The sequence below is a fragment of the Zeus faber genome (assembly GCF_960531495.2).
Source record: "Zeus faber genome assembly, chromosome: 1".
NCBI classification, from domain to species: Eukaryota; Metazoa; Chordata; class Actinopteri; order Zeiformes; family Zeidae; genus Zeus; species Zeus faber.
Window position 1 is genome coordinate 20,443,096 of NC_137193.1, and position 23,726 is coordinate 20,466,821.

The 23,726-nt window shown below is 47.9% G+C and overlaps 1 protein-coding gene across 1 annotated transcript in view; it reads left to right on the forward strand.

Annotated features, from left to right (window-relative positions):
• csmd3b (CUB and Sushi multiple domains 3b) overlaps positions 1-23,726 on the forward strand; it is a gene marked incomplete at its 5' end in the record, with an annotated part of 405,005 nt that overhangs the window by 249,593 nt on the left and 131,686 nt on the right. Inside the window, 3 exons of the mRNA XM_080014654.1 lie at positions 139-226; positions 372-496; positions 15,050-15,171. Of these exons, the coding sequence (XP_079870780.1) occupies positions 139-226; positions 372-496; positions 15,050-15,171 (335 nt within the window). The remainder of the gene's footprint in view (positions 1-138; positions 227-371; positions 497-15,049; positions 15,172-23,726) is intronic.

Sequence of the window (23,726 nt, forward strand, 5' to 3'; positions counted from 1 at the left end):
TTTTTGAAACGTTTGAATCCCTGTTTTGCTTCAGGTTTTTGCGTTCAAGTCTTGTTTCTTTGCAAAATTACCCTGTCTGTCCTCCTCTAACCAGATGTATCTATCGTTCTACCTGTCCGTCTGTCTGTCTGTCTTTAGTCAACGAGGGCGGTGTGAGACAGGCATCCAACTCCTGTCCAGACCCCGGGGAGCCAGAGAATGGAAAACGCCATGGCAACGACTTTAGGTACAACACACACATACATGCAAAACACACACGATGCACACACCAACACACAAATAAGCAACCAAAAACACATTTTCTCCCTCTCTGTATCTAAAGCACATTTTACTGTGTGTACGTGCGTGCGTGTGTGTGTGTGTGCGTGCAGTATTGGCAGTGAGGTGCACTTTACTTGCGGAGAAGACTACGTTCTTCAGGGCAGTAAAACCATCAGCTGCCAGAGAGTTGCCGAGGTCTTTGCTGCTTGGAGTGACCACAGGCCAGTGTGTAAAGGTAAGGAAACGCAGAATCATCACAAAGATAGATCCACATACATGCTCTGCGTACAATGTGCTTGGCATTATGACGATGATCACCTGCTCGGAAGTGCAGGTTGTACCCATGCTAAAACGTGAATTCGAGAAAATTCAGCTCTCAATTCTTCACAGTTCTTCACTGTACAGGGAATCATTCATGAGCAGAGGAATCACTTAATTCTCCTTTAAACCCGTTGCTGTTAACAGCCAATCAAGCCGCACCCAGTGTGCTGCGCATCCCACGACAATGCTCCCTTGGAAACAACTCAAATAGAAAAAGTAGACTAGCGATCCATCATCTCATTGTCACGGAAAAATCTTTTTTCATCTGATTCCCCCATTTACTGATAAGTGAAAGGGTTTGTTGCTTTCCTAAGCCTGGATCGATCCGGTATTGAGAGAAGAGCTTCAGCCGACCGACGTACACCGAGCTGCGGTACGTGGTACAACTAGACCATTTTGATGCCTATCATTCGGATTGAGCGATGAAGGATTGGAAAAAAAACAAAAAAGAGAAAGGGTTTAGGAACCATAGCATAGACTACCGGATTTTTCCATGAAACACAAGTCAAGCTGTCACACTACGGCATGAAGTCTTCCTCCAAGTCGCGACAGCCGGTTCATTTGGTTTTGGTAATAGTGGTTTGGCAGGTGATGCTGTCGCTGCGCTGCTGAGTCAAGCTCGAGACAAAACGTTGCTCATGCACACATGCCCAGACAGATGCCTTCCCAGATCATGCACAGGCACGCACGCACGCACACACACCCACACACACACCCACACACACACACACACACACACACACACACACACACACACACACACACACACACACACACACACACACATAAAAGTGAGAGAGGGCATCTGTCATGTTAAATGCCAAGGTAATTTGTCATGTTTCCCTTCACTAAATTTCAGACTGTTGCTGGAAACACATACTTTAACATAAAGAAAAGGGGGAGAGGGGTAATTTAATGCCCTGAGTTCACTGAGCGTGCGGCCAGGGAGGGAGCAAGCGGAGGAGGAGATTGCCTGGGAAGGAATGAGGCGCAAGGCAACGAGATTGAAGGAGTATGGTGAGGAATATTAGGAGGGAAAGGGTGAACGAGTTGGCTGCCATTTAAGTGAGGTATCCATCTTCATCCGGGAAAAAGTGTGACACCAACCGGCTTATCTGGCAGGCAAACGACGGTATCGTCATAAAACATGGGCTTAACTAACATTTTGGCTGATTTAATCATCCATCCTTTGGAATGTGTGGTTAATGCTCATACGCATTTTTAGCACTTTTTATAGCTTTTAGGATGTTACCTTACCAATAGACATGCTGTTCTCGATCTCTTAGAACTCTTAATAACACTAATTAAACCATCCTTCTTAAGCTTTGGGGATTGGGAGGGGGCCTGAAAAGGAATTTGTTCTGCTTGGTTTTTTAATTTAACAGAGGAGCCATCCCTGGCTGCTTTTTGAGGAACTTTTATACAGGGGCGAACCCCGACATGAGGCCTGAGCCCACGCCTCGCGGTTGATGGATGGTGTTTGTAACGGCTAGATCACCTTGCTTCCCTGAGAGGTCACCCGTACGCTCCATGTACACAGGGACATTGATGGATCCGTGTGATAAAGATGTGGTCGGACTTGATTAGATACAGAAACAAAATGTCACTTTCTCACTTCAGTCGTTTTTTGGATCTTTTTAATTCACGGATCGGGCTCTTCCAACCTGTTTAGTTATATCATTATCAGAGCCTTCATCAGATATATTACAATGCTGATGTGCTTTGAACAACTCTTTAAGACTAAGAGGTCAAGGGTCATAATCCCTAAAGGCTACGAGCAATTAAAAGAAGTTAGAAACATCTAAGCCAATGAGCTCTTTGGTCTGGCTTGAGCCAATATGTGATTGACCATGCCCCTCAGGTGGAACTGCATCCTATTAAAGACATTGATGTCATTCCCAGAGGCCTTTAGTATCTAATACCGTTTTTACACCAACATTACGGGGTATACCCTGGTTTTTTAAACCCACTAAAAATAGCTAATTGACTCCTTACAATTTCCAGGAGAAGACTATGCCTTTCTTTTTTTCCTATCTTGTGTCACGTTGGGCGTCACAAACGCAGCGGAAAACGGGGCGTGTCATGGTTCCAGTGTGATTAGGGATAGAAACCGTAGAAGCAGCGCACCGGCAGTGCGGAGACATGCAGAGACCGGCTTGGGGCAGTGCCGGCGTCCCTCGGAGCCCGGCGGGGAGCGTGGGGGTTCTCCGCTGCGGTCCCCACGGAGCGATCCTAACACTCAAAACATCCGCGACGCCTGTCTGCAGGGGGGGCTTGAGCACGACCCTTGGCCCGCCACACCGGGTTTTACCTTTCCCGCTAATGACAAATGCCAGATGTTAGCGGGTGTGACCGGGTTTTTGGTGCAGTGGGAAAGGGTTATAAAAGGAACAACCCAGATCAGATCCATTGCAGAGGAAGGACGTCAGAAGAATAAGATGTCATAGCTGCCAGACTGTGCTGTCCGTCAGTCAGGTTTGTACTTCCAAACTCCAAATATCCCCAGGTGGTAGGGCGTTTTATAAAATGTAGTGCAAACGTTATTCCAATCTTTCTGCATTTTTTACATCCTAGTTCACGTCACTCACTGTGCTCTTGACAGTGAAATGTGGGTCTCACCGTTTGGTTCTTTGAGTCGTGTAAATGGAATGAAGTGGGATCGTTTTGAGACCTGCATAGCAAACATTCCATCCACATTCCAGTTCCCCACTGATGCCTTTGAATCAGCAGCTGTGGGCATCATACCCGGTGTGAATCTATTGCTGTGGTGACCTTTCTCATTCACACGTTCCAGAAAAGCCCGCCAGGAAAGCCAACCTCAAATAATTGGTTTGCATTATATTGTCAAAATAAAACCATACATACAATGTCATACAGTAATACAATAACATCTGTCCTGAAAATGCCCATGGCAAAACTTCAATGACGTTAAATGGCAGTGAGACATACCGAAGGCTTATGAAGGCCGTCATCCAAGGATTTCATGATGCGTTTTAGTATTCCAACCGGGAAGCTTTGCAACTGAGTTCAGTACAACACATAGTATCGCACATATCTTACATTTAGGTCGATTGTATTCCAGAGTTCAAGGTGTAAAATATCCCTAATCCTCATTCCCACAACAGGGTGAAAGTTTGAATCCAATCCATTGTGTCCCCCATCCATAGCATCTCTAGAGCGGAGCTAAAGTCACCAGAGCGCTTTGGCTTTTTAGGGTTAGGGGTAACAATCCAGGTAATTTCCTCCGATTTGTAATTTCTCTGCATAGGCTACTTGATTTCACTCGAAAAGCTGTGACTAAATTTAGTCAAGCGCAGTTGCTGTTTGACCTTTAGATGCAGACTAGCCAGTAGCTAAAGAGAGCAGCCATGAATAACATTGACAGAGAGGTAATCTGCCTGGAGCATCCCGGGCAATTTAGTCGTTAAGGGGGCGCTACAGCTCAACCACTTAAATATTAAGCCAAAAATGTTTTCCGTAACACCGGGTGAAGCCAAACTGGTGGAGTAAGGGAGAAAGAGGCAACGAGAGATAAACAACAGAGGTAGATTCGGAGGGAAAGCAACAGACAGGCAGCTTACAGCTTTAAAGGGGACCTATTATGGAAAAAACATGTGATTCAACAAGCTGTTCAAATTTGCCTCCTCCTCCTATGTCAAGTGGGTGATCATTAGAATGAGACCGCCCCCCCCATCTGAGTAACTCGGCCCGCAGCTTAAGAATTGCCTTTGCGAAGGTGCGCCATTTCTTTCTCGCAGGCGCCGGACGCGCCCCCATGCATTATGTCGAAGCCAAGAGCATCGGAAGTGCTCAGTTGTTGGCTGCACAGACCAGCACAAATCTTGACATCGGCCCCAGCCTCGGAGGACAGAAGTGCTGAGTGGATGAAGTTTATTTTTGATGGCAATGTCCCAGCTACAGTTGGCCAAAACTATACGTGTGTGCTAACCGCTTTGTGTCCCATGCCCGGGCCGACCAGCCCCAAACTGTGCAGGGATCCCGTGGAGGACCCAGCCACCACTCGCCCGAGCTTGGAGGCCCCAGCCCCCCGGGGCCGGGCTGCTCAGATTCGATAGGTCCCGGGCCAAAAAATTGTTAACCAACCATACAGAAACGGCCTGCTCCATTCACAATGTTTGAACTTCTGCAGGAGCCTCTCCTTGTTCTGGAGCAGATCCTGGATCAAACATGAACGGTCGACCTTGTGCGTATCCCATATCAGTTGTTTTTGTGGGGGTAGGTAAAAACTCACTGTAACCATATCAACCAGCCACGGCCGCAGCCACAAACGGTTCAGGACTGGGGCGTGGGTAGCAGCAGCTTGTTTGCATTTTGAGCTACGGATGCAGAAACAGCCCGTGGAGAACAGGAGGTGTATAGAAGCATTCTAGAAAGGCTAAAAGACATGTTTTGGGGAGCTCAGAGGCTTTTAATTATCCTGTTGAAAAGGAGTTTTATATGGGACCTTTGATGAACACAATGAAGCAGTTTGAGAGCTATTTTTTGAAGTAGACAATTTTATCTTACTGGAAGGTCCTTCTTTTTTACCCGTACTTCTGTTTGACGAAGAGACAGAGAGAGAGAGAGAGAGAGAGAGAGAGAGAGAGAGAGAGAGAGAGAGCAAGCGAGGCTATGTGGCACCTTGATTAATTGACAGATGGCAAGGCCATGAAGCCAACTCTTGCTGTCTGATTTGCAATGTTTGTATTTTTCTGTGTGCGTGGGTGCGTGCGTGCGTGCGTGCGTGCGTGTGAACTTTAGAGAAGTTCAGTTGATCTGTATGTATAAATTGACTCAAATGAAGGTAGTACAGAATGTCCGTACGAGCAGGCAATCACAGATTCACACACTCACGCAGAAGATAGGGGACAGAAAGAAAGAAGAAGGATCGGAAGATGAATCTGCTGTTATCTGTACTACTCAAATTGGACACACGATGTCCAAAGACTGAAGGAATTGACTGTCTGTCTTTCAGTGTACTTGTAAAGTGTGTGTGTGTGTGTGTGTGTGTGTGTGTGTGTGCGTGCGTGTGTGCGTGCACGTGTGCGTGCGTGTGTGTGGGAGTGTACCCATTTAGGCTCTAGCCAGGGAGCGGCAGCCATGGCAGCAATGTCCTCCAGCTTAATGATTTCATCAATCATTCTCTCTGTCCATTGGTCAATCTATCTGTTCCTGTAGGTAGCTTGTTAAAATCACAATTTTTTTCCCCCTGCGCTGCAGAAACCGATCTCTAATCTGACCGTTTGCGGGTGAACACCATGAACCAAGGCCCGGGGAAGACTTTTTTCCAATTTACTCCGCAGTGTGACATGTTTTGTCTCAACAGTCCAAAGTCAGATTCATGCCCGGTCACTCCACAGTCTGGGCAGGTTTTACTGGATTTCAACAAATGAAAGCTGCGTTGGTTTTCCTCGCGAGGGGAGGCTGTTGATTTCTAAGTGAAATGTGAGGCTTGTGAGGCCCTTTGAAACTGTACTGTGATTAAGGGCTGGAGAAAATAAACTTGGCTTGACTTGTCGGTGACGGATACCGAAATGTTCTCACGTCTCAAAATGCTGAGAGTGTGTTGCACAGTGGGATTCGAGAAACAATGAAACCTTTTCTACGCACCCCTTGTTAGCTGGATAATGGCCTCTAAAAACATCGTATGAGTCATCTCAATGTTGTCAAAACACTCCTTATCACAGAGCTCTGTCTCATATCATCCTATCTTCCAAACACGGTTGAAATACTAACATCTGTCTGTGGAACTATCACAGAAGGAGTTATAGAGAAAATTTGTTGTTGCTTTTTGCTTTTTGACAGGTCAGTTTGATTTAGCCCATGGGGCTGTAGTTCGTAAAAAGGCTAATTGTGTGTGTGTGTGTGTGTGTGTGTGTGTGTGTGTGTGTGTGTGTGTGTGTGTGTGTGTGTGTGTGTGTGTGTGTGTGTGTGTGTGTGTGCGTGCGTGCCTTCGTGCGTGCATGTGTGTTGTGGGTAGCCGACACCCTGGGATCCACCTGACCCAAAGCCACCCCCATATATCTCGAGTTTATTTACACTGATTAGACTTTCAGATTGTATAACACAAACTTCTTTTGCAGTAGAGAAATTATTTTTTCTAAGCATGTATATATGAACGAGGTAATAAGTCATTTATAGGTTCAAGTTGTATATTCAAGTTCAAAATAGAATTTTGTCTGAATAAACAATATGCACCTTAGTCATATTATTTTCACAGTCCAAACTTCATCCAAAAACAAAGTGGCCTCTCAGGCTTTCAATGTCAGACGTTACCAACACAACCGTGCCCACTGTTCGGAAGCACTCACATCCTGAGAGCGGGAAGCCGGAACATAGGTGTTGTTTTCTTTTCCTTCTCTACGTCTGTGTGTTTGTGTTTATGGGACGGGGAGGAGTACTTAAGGCTAGGTTCTGCTTCTCCGTCCGCACCCGCAAAGGTGCACGGGTGTCGTTCGGAGCGGGTGTGGCTGTTCCCCTTAATGCTTTTTGGGATTTTGTGCATAACGTTACGTGTCCACTGGGGAGCAGTATTAGGTCTAGTAAACCACAATGAACAGAAAACATTGAAGAAATCCAGTTTTTTTTGCGGAGGGTTTTTTTTCAAACTTTATTTGAAAAATGTTGACGGGACCAGTTGTAGTTCCAGTTTTCCTGGACCTAATTCAGTTTTTCAATACATGTTGTCATCCAATGTTCATGTTTTTGTGTAAATGTTGTTTGGTTCTATGTTTATTTGTCTCACCGTGGTGATTCTCCCCCTCCTGGAGTAGTGATCAGTTGTTTATAGATCCAAACATGATAAATACCCTTACCTCCAAAGAGGGGGGTTGGTGGTGGTTCTCTATAACCAAAAACTCTGCTCTTGTCATCCTACAGGTCGTCCACAGGACAGAGTTATTGCAGCAGTTCTTGATGATTTTAGGAATGAATAAAGAGTTGCATTGCAGGTTGAGAACTTGAACTCCACTTGCAGACTAACTCTGTCCTGAATGCAATGGCACAAATACTCTGTGTTGTATGCCCAGCATGCTGACAGCACAGGTTAAAAAAACAAAAAAAAGGAAAAATGTTGAGCTTAAAAACAATGGATATGCAAATAAAAATCTGCGTTCAACCCTCATCCTTTTATTCAATTTGTATTTTACCTTTCAAAACCACCTCCCAACAAGAAGTTGGACAATTCAGCCAATCAGCCCGCATGAGCGCACGGGTGATTTTGGAGGTCTGTGTGTGTGTGTGTGTGTGTGTGTGTGTGTGTGTGTGTGTGTGTGTGCACGTGTGCATGCGTGTGTGCGTGGGTGCGTCCATGTGTGTTGCGTGCATGCGTGTGTGTTGGGTGTGTGCTGCGTGTGTGTGTGCTGCGTGTGTGTGTGCTGCGTGTGTGCTGTGTGCGTGTGTGCTGCGTGCGTGTGTGCTGCGTGCGTGTGTGCTGCGTGTGCTGCATGTGTGTGTGTGTGCTGTGTGCGTGCTAAGTGCTGGGTGTGTGTGTGCTGCGTGCGTGTGTGCTGCGTGTGTGTGTGCTGCGTGCGTGTGTGCTGTGTGCTGTGTGCGTGTGTGCTGCGTGTGCTGCATGCGTGTGTGTGTGCTGTGTGCGTGTGTGCTGTGTGCGTGTGTGCTGCGTGTGTGTGTGCTGCGTGCGCGTGTGCTGTGTGCTGTGTGCGTGTGTGCTGCGTGTGCTGCATGCGTGTGTGTGTGCTGTGTGCGTGCTAAGTGCTGGGTGTGTGTGTGCTGCGTGCGTGTGTGCTGCGTGTGTGTGTGCTGCGTGCGTGTGTGCTGCGTGCGTGTGTGCTGCGTGTGTGTGTGCTGCGTGTGTGTGTGCTGCGTGTGTGTGTGCTGTGTGCTGTGTGCTGTGTGCTGTGTGCGTGTGTGCTGCGTGTGCTGCATGCGTGTGTGTGTGCTGTGTGCGTGCTAAGTGCTGGGTGTGTGTGTGCTGCGTGCGTGTGTGCTGCGTGTGTGTGTGCTGCGTGTGTGTGTGCTGCGTGCGTGTGTGCTGCGTGCGTGTGTGCTGCGTGTGTGTGTGCTGGGTGTGTGTGTGCTGCGTGCGTGTGTGCTGCGTGTGTGTGTGCTGCGTGCGTGTGTGCTGCGTGCGTGTGTGCTGCGTGTGTGTGTGCTGCGTGTGTGTGTGCTGCGTGTGTGTGTGCTGTGTGCTGTGTGCTGTGTGCTGTGTGCGTGTGTGCTGCGTGTGCTGCATGCGTGTGTGTGTGCTGTGTGCGTGCTAAGTGCTGGGTGTGTGTGTGCTGCGTGCGTGTGTGCTGCGTGTGTGTGTGCTGCGTGCGTGTGTGCTGCGTGTGTGTGTGCTGCGTGCGTGTGTGCTGCGTGCGTGTGTGCTGCGTGTGTGTGTGCTGCGTGTGTGTGTGATGCGTGTGTGTGTGCTGTGTGCGTGTGTGCTGTGTGCGTGTGTGCTGTGTGCGTGTGTGCTGCGTGTGTGTGTGCTGCGTGCGTGTGTGCTGTGTGCGTGTGTGCGTGTGTGCTGCGTGTGCTGCATGCGTGTGTGTGTGCTGTGTGCGTGCTAAGTGCTGGGTGTGTGTGTGCGTGTGTGCTGCGTGTGTGTGTGCTGCGTGCGCGTGTGCTGTGTGCTGTGTGCGTGTGTGCTGCGTGTGCTGCATGCGTGTGTGTGTGCTGTGTGCGTGCTAAGTGCTGGGTGTGTGTGTGCTGCGTGCGTGTGTGCTGCGTGTGTGTGTGCTGCGTGCGTGTGTGCTGCGTGCGTGTGTGCTGCGTGTGTGTGTGCTGCGTGTGTGTGTGCTGCGTGTGTGTGTGCTGTGTGCTGTGTGCTGTGTGCTGTGTGCTGTGTGCGTGTGTGCTGCGTGTGCTGCATGCGTGTGTGTGTGCTGTGTGCGTGCTAAGTGCTGGGTGTGTGTGTGCTGCGTGCGTGTGTGCTGCGTGTGTGTGTGCTGCGTGCGTGTGTGCTGCGTGTGTGTGTGCTGCGTGTGTGTGTGCTGCGTGCGTGTGTGCTGCGTGCGTGTGTGCTGCGTGTGTGTGTGCTGCGTGTGTGTGTGATGCGTGTGTGTGTGCTGTGTGCGTGTGTGCTGCGTGCGTGTGTGTGTGCTGTGTGCGTGCTAAGTGCTGGGTGTGTGTGTGCTGCGTGTGTGTGTGCTGCGTGCGTGTGTGCTGCGTGCGTGTGTGCTGCGTGTGTGTGTGCTGCGTGCGTGTGTGCTGCGTGCGTGTGTGCTGCGTGTGTGTGTGCTGCGTGTGTGTGTGATGCGTGTGTGTGTGCTGTGTGCGTGTGTGCTGTGTGCGTGTGTGCTGTGTGCGTGTGTGCTGCGTGTGTGTGTGCTGCGTGCGTGTGTGCTGTGTGCGTGTGTGCGTGTGTGCTGCGTGTGCTGCATGCGTGTGTGTGTGCTGTGTGCGTGCTAAGTGCTGGGTGTGTGTGTGCGTGTGTGCTGCGTGCGTGTGTGCTGCGTGTGTGTGTGCTGTGTGCGTGTGTGCTGCGTGCGTGTGTGTGTGCTGTGTGCGTGCTAAGTGCTGGGTGTGTGTGTGCTGCGTGTGTGTGTGCTGCGTGCGTGTGTGCTGCGTGTGTGTGTGCTGCGTGCGTGTGTGCTGCGTGCGTGTGTGCTGCGTGTGTGTGTGCTGCGTGTGTGTGTGATGCGTGTGTGTGTGCTGTGTGCGTGTGTGCTGCGTGTGTGTGTGTGCTGCGTGTGTGTGTGATGCGTGTGTGTGTGCTGTGTGCGTGTGTGCTGTGTGCGTGTGTGCTGTGTGCGTGTGCGTGTGTGCTGCGTGTGTGTGTGCTTCGTGCGTGTGTGCTGTGTGCGTGTGTGCTGCGTGTGCTGCATGCGTGTGTGTGTGCTGTGTGCGTGCTAAGTGCTGGGTGTGTGTGTGCGTGTGTGCTGCGTGCATGTGTGCTGCGTGCGTGTGTGCTGCGTGTGTGTGTGCTGTGTGCGTGTGTGCTGCGTGCGTGTGTGCTGCGTGTGTGTGTGCTGCGTGCGTGTGTGCTGCGTGTGTGTGTGCTGTGTGCGTGTGTGCTGCGTGTGCTGCATGCGTGTGTGTGTGCTGTGTGCGTGCTAAGTGCTGGGTGTGTGTGTGCTGCGTGTGTGTGTGCTGCGTGCGTGTGTGCTGCGTGTGTGTGTGCTGTGTGCGTGTGTGCTGCGTGTGCTGCATGCGTGTGTGTGTGCTGTGTGCGTGCTAAGTGCTGGGTGTGTGTGTGCGTGTGTGATGCGTGCATGTGTGCTGCGTGCGTGTGTGCTGCGTGTGTGTGTGCTGTGTGCGTGTGTGCTGCGTGCATGTGTGCTGCGTGCGTGTGTGCTGCGTGTGTGCTGCGTGTGCTGCATGCGTGTGCTGCATGCGTGTGTGTGTGCTGTGTGCGTGCTGGGTGTGTGTGCGCGTGTGTGCTGCGTGCGTGTGTGCTGCGTGCGTGTGTGCGTTTGTGGTGCATGTGTGCTGTGTGCGTGTGTGCTGCGTTCGTGTGTACTGCGTGTGTGCTGCGTTCGTGTGTGCTGCGTGCGTGTGTGCGTGTGTGGTGCATGTGTGCTGTGTGCGTGTGTGCTGCGTTCGTGTGTGCTGCGTGCGTGTGTACTGCGTGTGTGCTGCGTTCGTGTGTGCTGCGATTGTGTGTTCTGCGTGCGTGTGTGATGTGTGCGTGTGTGATGCGTGCGTGTGTGATGCGTGCGTGTGTGGTGCGTGCGTGTGTGCGTGTGTGCGTGTGTGTGTGTTTGGGCTCCTCCCTGAGCCTCTTCGAGCTACGGTCACCCGTACATGTAGCTCCGTGGACACTACGTGTACGTTTGTAGAAGCATAATCCAGGCTTAACGAACAGAGACAGAGGGAGAGGGATAGAGGTAACAGGATAATGGGAGACAGGCAGCAAAGAAAACAGCTTCTAAACGCGAGGGGGACGGAAAGAGAGACAGGCGACAGGCGGCGAAAAGGATAGAGTGTTCCATAAATTATGGGATGTTAGCTCCTCTGGTAATTCTGGTTATAACTCTCACTCTTCTCATCTCTATTGCAACACTGTTTCCATTCCGCTGTTGGCATAATGACGGGCTGGCCATTAATTTAGCCTGTACTGATTGACCTGAACACACACACACACACACACACACACACACACACACACACACACACACCCACACACACACACACACACCCACACACACACACACACACACACACACACACACACACACACACACACACACACACACACACACACACACACACACACACACATGTACGAGCACACACACACGGATAGGCACATGCACACGCACACACACACACACACACACACAAACACAGAATAATCTCTTGAACACACCCCCCCTATCATATGCACACAGAGACACTGTATATCTCTATATATCTATTCAGTGAGCTGAATACAAGAGAAGGTCAATAGAAGATGCACTGAGAATTATAAAGGGAAGCATCAACAGTTCAGCCATGGGGATCATAGAGAGAGAGAGATAGAGAGGGGAAGGAGACAGAGAAGGGGGCAGAGAGCTGGAACACAGACAGACAGACAGCGAGGAGGGGACAGAAAAAGATCTACGAGATATGCACCCAAAAAATGGTTTAGTGTGTTACAGAGGTGGGCAATATTGACTAAACCAAATATCACAATGTCTTTTGACAATTACCTCAATACCGTTAATTTGGAAATTTTGGAAGTAACTATTCATTGCTTTCATAATATATTAACATGCAATAAATATTTCAGAAAAAAATATTATTAATGTGGCTATTATGACCAAGCAGGTAGAGGAATCGGTTAGAACAGCTACTGTAACACAGCCGAAAGACATCGAACTATATACCCATAATGCCATAACCAAAATCCCAAGCGATATCTAGCCTTATATCATAATATCGATAATATAATGGCATATCCCCCAGCTCTATTATGGTATGGCCAACAAGTGTCCCTCTGTGGTGATTTAGCCCTAATGACATCATCATATAGCATGTGTGTTTCCAATCTCAAAGAGGTCATCCCTCCATGCTGCTGGTAGGTTTATTGAAGGAGCACTAAAGATGCTGTACATCATTATTGTCACTGTCTCTTCAGGTGTGACAAAGACTTTGTTCCAATAGTGTTTGTGTGAAGTTGTGACCTGCTTACACTGGCTGTATATCTCCCTCAGGGCATTGTTAATTAATTAAGCCGGGACTGTGGCTATTTGTTCGGCCATAATAAATGCGAGGGCTTTCGGAGATTAGCGAAAATATTCCAACTATTTCAGCCTCTGCAGGCTTCCCTTGGGTGATCTGATTGGTCCGTCAGCCTCAGGGAGATATTGACTTGCATCACCATGGTGCAACTTAAGTAGATATTTCTGCCTGAGAGACCCAAAAAATGCTGTAACACACAGTGTTAGAAATGCAAGATGGAAAATGATTTGGAGGATTTCACAGCTGCTGCAACCAGGCCACTGGAGAATAATATATTCTCCAGTGGCCCAATTCTCCAATAATGTGCTGTATATATTACTTTGTGTGCAAATGTCTACAATATGTGGTGCGTTTGAGTTGTTTTTTTTTCTTGCATGAAAGTGTGTGTTTGAGAGTGACTGTGTGATCAGCAAAAACCTTTGGGTGTACACATGTTCAAGGGAAAATAAATGTGTTATCTCACTGAGTGTGTACATTGGCGAGTTTGTGTGAGAACTTGTGTAGACGGTGACAGGAAGTGTGACTGTTTGTGCAGCCATCTGTGTGTGTGTGTGTGTGTGTGTGTGTGTGTGTGTGTGTGTGTGTGTGTGTGTGTGTGTGTGTGTGTGTGTGTGTGTGTGTGTGTGTGTGTACGTGTGTTTGTGTGTGTGTGTGTGTGTGTGTGTGTGTGTGTGTGTGTGTGTGTGTGTGTGTGTGTGAGTGTGTGAGTGTATGTGTTTGTGTTTAACTGTAAGTGTTCCCGGGGCCTACCACTGAACAAACTAATTAGTGAACAAGCGCTGCATCAAACCAACCAGAAAATTACCTCCCTACTCTAACAGGACAACCCAAGGACAGAGCGGCCAGCTCTCTATCACTTCCAGTCTCTGTCTCATAAAAAACCTGGCTGGTTTGCCTGATGACCAGCGTCTGTCATTTTCAACACCCTGCTGACTATAATTTCAGAGTGTGCACTCGCGAGCACATGTTTTTTTTTTTTTTTTTTAGCTTTGATTCGCTCCTTCTCAACGCAGCATGTGTCGACACATTGCTCGGCAGCCGATACGCACGCACAATCGGGTATTACCGAAAATCGCAGAGGTGGGAACACACCTGACTACCTTCCCTCCACCCTGCTGCTCTCACATTCCCGTCCAGGTCGTGCATTTGACATTAACCCAAATGGTGTTGTCGTTTTGTTCCCCTGCTGCATTACGAAAATCTGTTAGTATGTCTGACTGTGTCTGCTTCCACGTCGGTACCGAACTGGCCGAGACCCGGCCGTGAGCCTTACTTACAGTGACCAGACGTCCTGGTTTTTTCTGAGACTGTCCTGGTCCTGAGTCCCAAAAGATATCTGAAAAAGACCAAAATGAAAATACCAAAATGTCCCGGTTTTCAATATTCACCTCCAAATTGTCCCGGTTTTCACCACGATTCAAATAACGATAACAACATTATACTTGTTTTCAGTTTTTTTATACTGTACAGAGGCAAGCGGAGCGTGCCCCAAGAGATCCCACCGGAGAAGTGGGCGTCGGCATTAACACGCCCACTCGCTTCGCTGTGAATTGTGTGCTTTCCCTGTGCCTCTCCGTTGCCTCAATGAACCAAACAAAAAAGCACCGAGCATAACAGGAGGGACACTCCTCAGTCAATCCCCCAACAGAGTGCCGAACGTGCGGTACACTTACGATGTACTGCTACCAGGTGCTCAGTGGACAAGGAAGGTCCGAGGAAGCTTCACTACTGTATGCATGGAGGTCCTGCGCGGATGGTGCATTTTCCTCTTCAATCCAGGGTGTACTGGGAATACACTGTGGTGCAATAACGCAATGTGAGAACATTATCTTTCGCCATCTAGCTGTTTTCGTCTCCGCAGGTAACACTTCCAGCGCTTAACTTTTTAAAAGATTTAGAGAGTGACTTCGCTGGTGAGCTTCTCCGTGGGTCAATATCCCACTGCAAGCTAATCCTGCGGCATTTCACAGCCAATACCCTCCAATTAAGCCTTGCCGGTGACTGTATCAATAACATCTATATTACCTTCTGTTCTTGAATGTGTTCCCTCACTGACCGATCAAATCTTCCCATTGAACACGGGAGGTGCAGGATAGCTTGACACGTATCCTCCCTTTTCTCTGCCTTTGTAGTTTTAGATTGTCCTCCCTCTTTTTTTTTTGTAAGTGATACACCATTGTGTTATTGTGTTGTGTTTTCAATCAATGCGGAAATGTTTGTTGTATAAAATACATCTTGATTTGCTTCTATTCAATAGATAATGACAAATGAACTTCACGTACTATTATGACCGGTGAATCTATCACCACCACAAGCGGTAACACCGATAACAATGACGCCTCATTTCTGTTCGCAGTGAAAACGTGCGGCAGTAACCTCCAGGGGCCGTCGGGAATGTTTACCTCTCCCAACTTCCCGATTCAGTACGAGAGCAACGCACAGTGTGTATGGATCATCTCCGCTTCAAATCCAAATAAGGTAAATAACAATGCTTTTTATGCCAAACGGCGGTGATTCTCAACCTGTCGTGTGTCAAGTTCGCTCAATTTTATATGTATTAGACCTCATCATCATTTGATACGATTTCGGAATCAGAATCAGAATGAGTTTATTCCGCCAGGTACGTTTCCCTATGGAATTTATCATGGTGGGGACTGGTGCATTTCTACAGACGTCAAGCTAAAAATTTAAAAAATATATATATTATCGGTTGGAGGCTACAGTGGATGGTTGTCTGTGATAGGCCGCTCCAGCACGCAGGGTGGATGTGATTGGTATTCAGGAGGCGCTTCCTGCTTCCACTCAGGGTCACTGTGGCGACGGCACTGTTGTTGTCAACGGCAACACTCACCCCCGTCACAGCCCTGGGAAACATCTATCCATCTATGTTATACACGTTTGCAAAAAACTTTCTCGTTCCCATTTTCTTTAAAAAATACCGACACACACACACACACACACACACACACACACACACACACACACACACACACACACACACACACACACAGACAGACAGACAGACAGACAGACAGATAGACAGACACAAACATACACACACACACACCCATGCACGAGCACACACACACGGATAGGCAGATTCGCACACACACACACACACACACACACACACACACACACACACACACACACACACACACAAACTAGTGCGCGGGGGTACAGATACCCCTCTCCATCATTGCCTAAGTGTCCAAGGCCTCTGTTTTATGGCCTAGAGCAGTACATTCTCTGTTGAAGGCTGCAGTGTGTATGTGACTTTTGAAGGCTACAGTGGTATAATACAGTTCAACACCCTGTAGTGTAGTGTATGTGTGTGTGTGTGTATGTGTGTGTGTGTGTGTGTGTGTGTGTGTCTGTGTTAGTGTGCGCATGTACACATGTGTGAGTGTGTGTGGATGCATGTGTCAGAGCAGAGTGGAAGTGTGAGGGGCAGTCTTTGTGCGTGCGTGCGTGCATGTGTTTTATTGGTAGTTTCTTACTTAACCACCGAGCTCAAATGTGTATACTGATGGTGTGTTATGACTCACTGTATGTGTGTGTGTGTGTGTGTGTGTGTGTGTGTGTGTGTGTGTGTGTGTGTGTGTGTGTGTGTGTGTGTGTGTGTGTGTGTGTGTGTGTGTGTGGATGCAAATGTATGGGGCAGTCTGTGTGTGCGTGTGTGTGTGTGTGTGTGTGTGTGTGTGTGTGTGTGTTTGTGTCTGCGTGCATGCGTGCGTGCGTGCGTGCATGCGTGCGTGTGTGCATGCGTGCGCGTGCGTGCGCGTGTTTTATTGGTGGTTTCTTACTTGACCACCTAGCTGAAGTTTATACTGATGGCATGTTATCACTCACTCTGTGTGTGTGTGTGTGTGTGTGTGTGTGTGTGTGTGTGTGTGTGTGTGTGTGTGTGTGTGTGTGTGTGTGTGTTTGTGTGTGTGTGTGTGTGTGTGTGTGTGTGTGTAAAAGCCGCAGAATGGGTTTTATGTGTAAGTTATGCATGGAGGTGGTGATTGCAGGAGAGAGGAAACATATTCTCTGGGTTGATTCAGGGAAATTGACACACCGAGAAACGGAGGCATATATCGACAGTATAAGCCATGTAAGAAAGAAAGAAACAAACAAAGTTTTAAGATTACTCCCTTACTTACTTTATTACCGGTACCCATTAGTGTCTCCTGGAAAATTAATTTTGGATTATTATCATTTACATTCTGTGTATCTGTATTAAATCTGTATAAAATATCAATAAACCCTCGCCATCATTACTAGGGTCGGCTGAGAACTTCGAGGACGCCTTGAGGTGTGGGAGGGTTTTTGGAGATCCTGTCTGTGGCATGCAGAGTGATGCAGTGATTCAAATGTTCACATTTAAATTCTTCATAGTCACTATTCAGCCATCACCGTGCTACAGAGTTCATGAGAATATGTGGACCTTGTGGAAAAAATACACCTTATCAGGCTTATTCCTGAGAGCACAATTGCTGAATAATTTTTTTTTTTTATTATTATTATTATTATTCCTTGTTAAGAGGTTATTTATAATCCAGTGTTATATTTTTCCTGCACAACAAATGTCTTAATTAAGGAGTTTCAGTTCTATAATTCAAATATCAAATCACGTAGAATTATATAATAATAAATAAATAATAATATGTAATAAATAAATAGTTACAAATCTTCCTTTTAATGGTCATATTTTAGATAACGATTTGCAGGCGAAATCATACTATTTATAACGGAAAAGGAAGCAAACTTTTAGCATCCTTTATCCCAGAAAAGAGAGACCCGCAGATTGCTAAAACTAGATGTTTACCACCAAACTTTTTCCACCGTTTGGCTGGTAATCTGTTACAATTCACCAGTGTGGCGGCCGATGCAGAATCACTATAATTGAGTTCTTCTAGCAACAGTGCATCTATCAATTGGCAATTCAACTCAAATTGCCCATGTTCCCATCTGATCACCGTTTTGCTTCTGGTCATTTACCATAACTCTGGTGCGGGAGCAAAATGGGCCGCGGGGTCTTTCATTCCCGACTTTGCCACTCCAATGCCGCCCGGGCGTTTTTTAAAATGAAGCGGAAGAAAATGGAAATTGAAATCTCTAATCACGTGTAACTCCTCAGTCAACCAGATAGCAGTCGGCGTGCATATTATGGGCACACAAAAAATCTGATTGAGTTCCGATTGGGTTTTGTGAAGGTCAAATGAGTGCAGTTAGTTACACCTTGCAGTCTGGAGGTTCGAGAAGCCGGAGACGCAGGAATCAACCCATAACCATTTGTTTTTTCTATTGAACGTCTGGCCGATCTGCCATCTGCCTCTTCACATCAAACTCCATCAGGAAATGGGAGACAGAGGCGGCCATTATTCCTGCAGTTATCCCTGAGCTTGCTGTCCTGTTATAGCAGAATACATCAGCAAGATGGAAACACGGCGAGCTCCCCCAAAGAGGGGTCGGCCGTGTCATCCCGGAGTTTACCGCCCCCCCGGCCGTGGCCAAAGGTCTGTCTCCGAGCCAAAGTCATTGACCCGAAGCATATTTCGTTGGATGCCCACGACTTTGTTCTTCAAGTGCTGTCAACATTTTAGAAAACCCCCTGTACCTGGAAAGTTACTTTCTATCTGACGCTCTTCTATGTTGCGTGGATAACTTTGGATTTTCCAGCGACAACGCGTTAAAAATCTATTGGCGGGGGGGGAAAAAAACGATCGCTCCAGTATTCGGAGGCTGGTGCTTTTACAGTTTATGTTGGACTTGAAATCAAACGCTTTGTCTTGGAAAACGTCACATTGAAATCTCTCTGTGGGAAAACGTCACATTAAAATCTCACTGTGGGAAATTGGCAAACACGAGTCCTCCCCCTTCACGACCAGAACATTGCTCTTTAATCACTTCTCCGTCTTTTACAGTCGTTTCCCTCTTTCACATTTAATCCCACTTACCCATGCAACCCGCAGTATTCTCTCTCTTTCCCTCTGTCTGACTTTCGCTCAACTTTTCTCCCTCTCAATCACTCCCGCCCCCCCCCCCCGCCCCGGCGGCTCTGCACTCGGAATTACACGCTTTCCTCATTAAAGAACTCAGCCCGAAACTATCAAATGACTACGCAGGGAGAAAAAAAGGAATAAAGACGGAGAGAGAGAGAGAGAGAGAGAGAGAGAGAATCAAGATACAGATACAGGGGTTGGAGGGCACTTACAGTACACAGCTTCTTTTTCTCTTCTTTCACTCTAATTCTCTCCATCCGTGACCTCCTGACACACGTGTTCGGCGTTCTACTCATCCCTCTCACTGGCGTTGTTACTCAATCCATGTTATCATCTCTCTCCGTCAATCTCTCTCTGTCTCTCCCCCCCCCCCTCTCTCTCTACCCCCCCCCCCCCCCCCCCCCCGTCTCCCTCTCTCTCTCATTGAGGTAGGATTGAAGTGTTAATGGCTTCTATAGCTCTCTCATGTTATTGCTTCATTTAGTTTTGGCAGAAGGAGCCTTTAGAGCCAATTCATTCTCTCCTACTCTCATTTAACCTTGAAGTTGGAAGGACGGGGTGGCCATTACTGGACTACTCTTCTCTTCCCTCTCCTTCCTCTCCTTTCCCTCCTCTCCTCTCCTTTCCCTCCTCTCCTCTTCTCTCCTTCCTCTCCTTTCCCTCCTCTCCTCTTCTCTCCTTCCTCTACTCTCCTCTTCTCTCCTTCCTCTCCTCTCCCTCCTCACCTCTCCTCTTCTCTCCTCTCCCTCCTCTCATCTCCTCTTCTCTCCTTCCTCTCATCTCCTCTCCTCTTCTCTCCTTCCTCTCCTCTCCTCTCCTCTCCTCTTATTCCTCTCCTCTCCCTCCTCTCCTCTCCTCTCCTTCCTCTCCTCTCCCTCCTCTCCTCTCCTCTTCTCTCCTTCCTCTTCTCTCCTTCTTCTCGTCTCCCTCCTTTCCTCTCCTCTCCTCTCCTCTCCTCTCCTTCCTCTCCCCTTCTCTCCTTCCTCTCCTCTCCTTCCTTTCCTCTCCTCTCCTTCCTCTCCTCTCCTTCCTTTCCTCTCCTCTCCTTCCTCTCCTCTCCTCACCTTCCCTCTGTTCTCTGAATGTGTCGTTCCCCCTTAAATGCCCGCTTTGTTCACCTTTTCCATACCTCGTTCAAGTATTTATTAAAACTCTTTATGAGGTTTTCTTTGGAACCAAGTATCTGTAACTACTTTCTTTCAGTGTATTTTATGGTTTTAGAACGGACACAAGAAAGGAGTGAGCTCCAGCACATGAATCGAACCAGCTCCAGTCTAATCGCTTAATGGGAATAAATCCAGCAGGAAGGAGGTGGCGCAGAGGCATTCTCATCACCACACAATAAAGAAAAAACGGGCAAAGCAAACATGGTTAGGTCTTTATTTTCAATCTGCCAGTGTACTGGTGCCCTGATGAAAATATCTCAGCGGGGTTGCTGATATCGGATGCACACACATTGGAGAAATTGGAAAGGTGTGAGCTGTTGCGTGTCCCCAACAGCGCCGGGAGAGTTAAAGATGTTTTTTTTTTTCTTCCCCAGAAAGAAAAGTGCTGTGGTTAAACAAAAAAAAAAAAGATAAACAGAAAACGAAGTCAAACTTTGAGCACGGGCGCTATCTTCCTCGAGCCGGTGTCGGGATTGTCGCATAGCAACAGCGGCGGGCCGGCGCTTCAGCCGTCCCCGCATATTATCTGTTTAGAGCAGTTAGCGGAAGCAGAGGTGGACTCAGCCCCGTGAAATAGAGTGGAGGGGTGAAGCTCTCGCCGGGCGTCGACCATCGGTTTTCATCAGCTCGATCCTGACTTCTGCCCGCAACGCCACAATTTATACGGTCGAGCGTGAGGCACTTTAGAACCGGGACGGGGGCGGCTGAGGGTTGGCTGAGAGAGGCTCACAGACATGACATTATTCTGCAGCTCTTTCTGGGCTGGCGCTTGATCACAATGAGTGTCTCAACGCCAGGTGTTTCCCAATTCTCAACCGTAAGTTAAAGTAATCCAGCAGTTTATTATGGAACGGAGCAAGCAGAGCCCCCTGCACCAGCACCACCCTACCTCCCCGTCCCGCCCCGCCCTGCCCCGCCCCGCCCAGCCCCACCACCACCTCATAGTCTCCAGGGCAACGAGAGGAAGTGCTTTATCAAGCAGGAATTCAATTCTTTCGCCTCATTGGCCAGCAGCCAGAGATGGATGGTATCATAGTATGAACCAGCCAATTAGAAGTGGACGGATGGAGGGGCGGCGCAGAGAAAGGGGGCAAAAGAGGCAGAAGGAGAGAGAGAAGGGGAGAGACAATAAGAGAAGGAGAGAGGGAGAACGGACGTTTGTGTGAATACTAACCAATTAGAGAAAAGGAGAAATATATTGGTTGTGCAGAGCAATCTATCTCTCTCACACACACACACACCTGCACCAACACACATGCACATATTTATACACACAGAGGAGAGAGAGAGAGAGAGAGAGAGAGAGAGAGAGAGAGAGAGAGAGAGAGAGAGAGGAGTGAGTGAGAGCGAGCTGGGCACAGGCTTATACAGGCCCTGGGTAAGAGGGGTCTAGTCTGAATAGCACACACACCACGCAGTTTCAGTAAAGTAGTTGTGTTTAATGCTGTGTGAACTGTGCTGATGTGGTGTCGGAGGGTTCTGTAACAGATTTAGACAAGTATATAGATAGCAACATTATCCCCACAGGGCCAGACAGCACTGGCAACCATACGAAGCCAAGGAGGGTCAGTCTGGTTTCCACTGCATGTTGGTGTGTGTGTGTGTGTGTGTGTGTGTGTGTGTGTGTGTTATTGGACGTTTGAATTAAAAATTGCAGGCAGTGCTTTAATCCAATCTGCATCCTAGCATATTGCTAACACTGAGTCAGCAGCGTGTGAAAAACGCAATTTTCACTTTACCCCCCGTTTCGTTCAAATTATCAGCCGAGGCCATGGGGATTTTAGTTTTTTGTCAGATATTTCCCATCACATGTAACGTCAGATTAGTTGCTGCATTTAATTCAACTAATACTTAAAGACCTAAACCCATTCCGACAAAAGGTAAATTACGGATTCAGATGGATCCGGACAAATAAATGGATAATGGATGAATAATAAACCTCTTTCGCGCTGATAAACAGAAAATCAGGCTCCAAGGGCTCCAAACGGGCTCCAAGGGTCTCTGGAAACCCTTCCCAGTGGACAATGGGTGAAAGGCCACGAATTGTTGTTGGTTCTTTTTTTTTTGTTTGTTTTTTATCCCGTGCTCCATTCTAATGTCTCTGATTATTCCTTAGTCAAGGGATGCCATTGATTCCATTGTATTTGCTCGAATCAGAAAATATTCTGAATATTCCCGGTCCCTCATTAGTGGCGATGTTTACGTTTGCCGACTCGAAGAAAAGAGCAAAAAAAAAAACAGAAAAGAGAGAGAGAATAGTGGAGTAGCAGATGTGGACTGGTATGCTCAGTGAAGAGACCATATTGGTATGCATGTAAACACACACACTGGTGACACACACAGTGGAATGGGAGCGAAGTGGATCTATGCCCCTATTAATGAGGTTTTTCGGGTTTTGGGGGGTGGGGGCGCGGCGTTGGGATGCTGTGATTATTTGACGATGCTTTTGAAGTCGGCCAGTGGAATATCGAATTTCAACTCTGTAATTGTGGGGATGCGCTTGGAAGGACAGAGGAGCGGAGGGGGACAGGTTTCCATACCTCTCGGGGTCAAATCGGGATTCCGGTTTGAGATATTCCAATGCAGCGCGAGGATCAAAGATGGCCTTGTCGTTCTCCCTCTCCAGTCCCCCCCATCTCCGTCTCTACAGCTCTCTCTCCCTCTCTCTCCCTCTCTCTCTCTCTCTCTCTCTCGCTCTCTCTCTCTCTCCCTCTCTCTCTCTCTCTCTCTCTCTCGCTCTCTCTCTCCCCTTTTGTCCCTCTCCCCCGCTGCCTTCCCTGTTTTTTTTCCTCTTTCACCTCCAGTCTTTGTTTCCTCTGCTTCAACTCACCCCCTCGTTCCCTCCTCGGGTCCCGTCCACTCTTCTCCTGTTCCCTCCACTCTGCCAAATGCGCTTCTCTCTGGTCGGAGATGAAACAGACAGTGTGGTTTAATCATTTTTGATTGGATCATTGGAGATGCGCGGCTCGCAGCTTTGAAACGCAATTCAGCAACTGTTTCCGCCTCGTCGTCTTTGTTCTTCTTCATTAGTTAGTCCCGCCAAAGAATAAAACCTTGTAATGATCAAGTTTCGAGTCAAGATTTGTATCAAATAATGCTGTTTGATCGCTTTTTTTTTTTTTTCTTGTTAAATTATTATTTTTCATGTTATTTTCAATTATTAAGAATGGATTTTTCTTTTGTTAGAAATTAATAAAAAAATGTTTTCTTTTTATATTATAGTTTATTTCATTTTCAGTTGATTGTGCTTTTTTTTTTTTTTTTTTTCAAGAGACATTCTTACATATGGCAGCATGGAAGCATCATTCTTCAAAAAAATTGCCCTTGAATTTACAAAAAAAAAAAAATGAAGCTTCACTCAGAGGGCGCATAGATTGCTCTTCCATTTTCTCTCACTATAAGAAAGCGCTCACAGAAAGCAGGGCCACTCAGCATCTGAAAATGCAGCTCCGACGTTTAGGCTCAGTAGACTCCCTCCTACAGCACTGCAATATACAAGTAAATTGTATATAGCAACACAATGTTCTGTCTTGTTTGGAGGGAGACGTCCACCTCTTCCTCTGGCACTTTTACAATGTACATACTGCGGCCTAACGTCCACTGAAACGCCCGGGACAGGACGCCCACCTTCTTCTTACCAACTGTCACTGTGACACTGGATGTGGGTTGAGCACGACAGCGTTCAGCATTCTTCAAAAACCGTTGTGATTCATTCACGTATCCTTTTTTTCCTGCCGCAAATTGAGGCTGTCAGAGATAGTCGTCTGTTCATCCAGGGCAGGCGAAGATGGCCGAGCCAGACGGGTCAATTTCCCGAGCGGTAAACATCCCGGTCCTCCTCCCGTTCGCTGTTTGGTTTCCAATGGGAAGGGCTGCT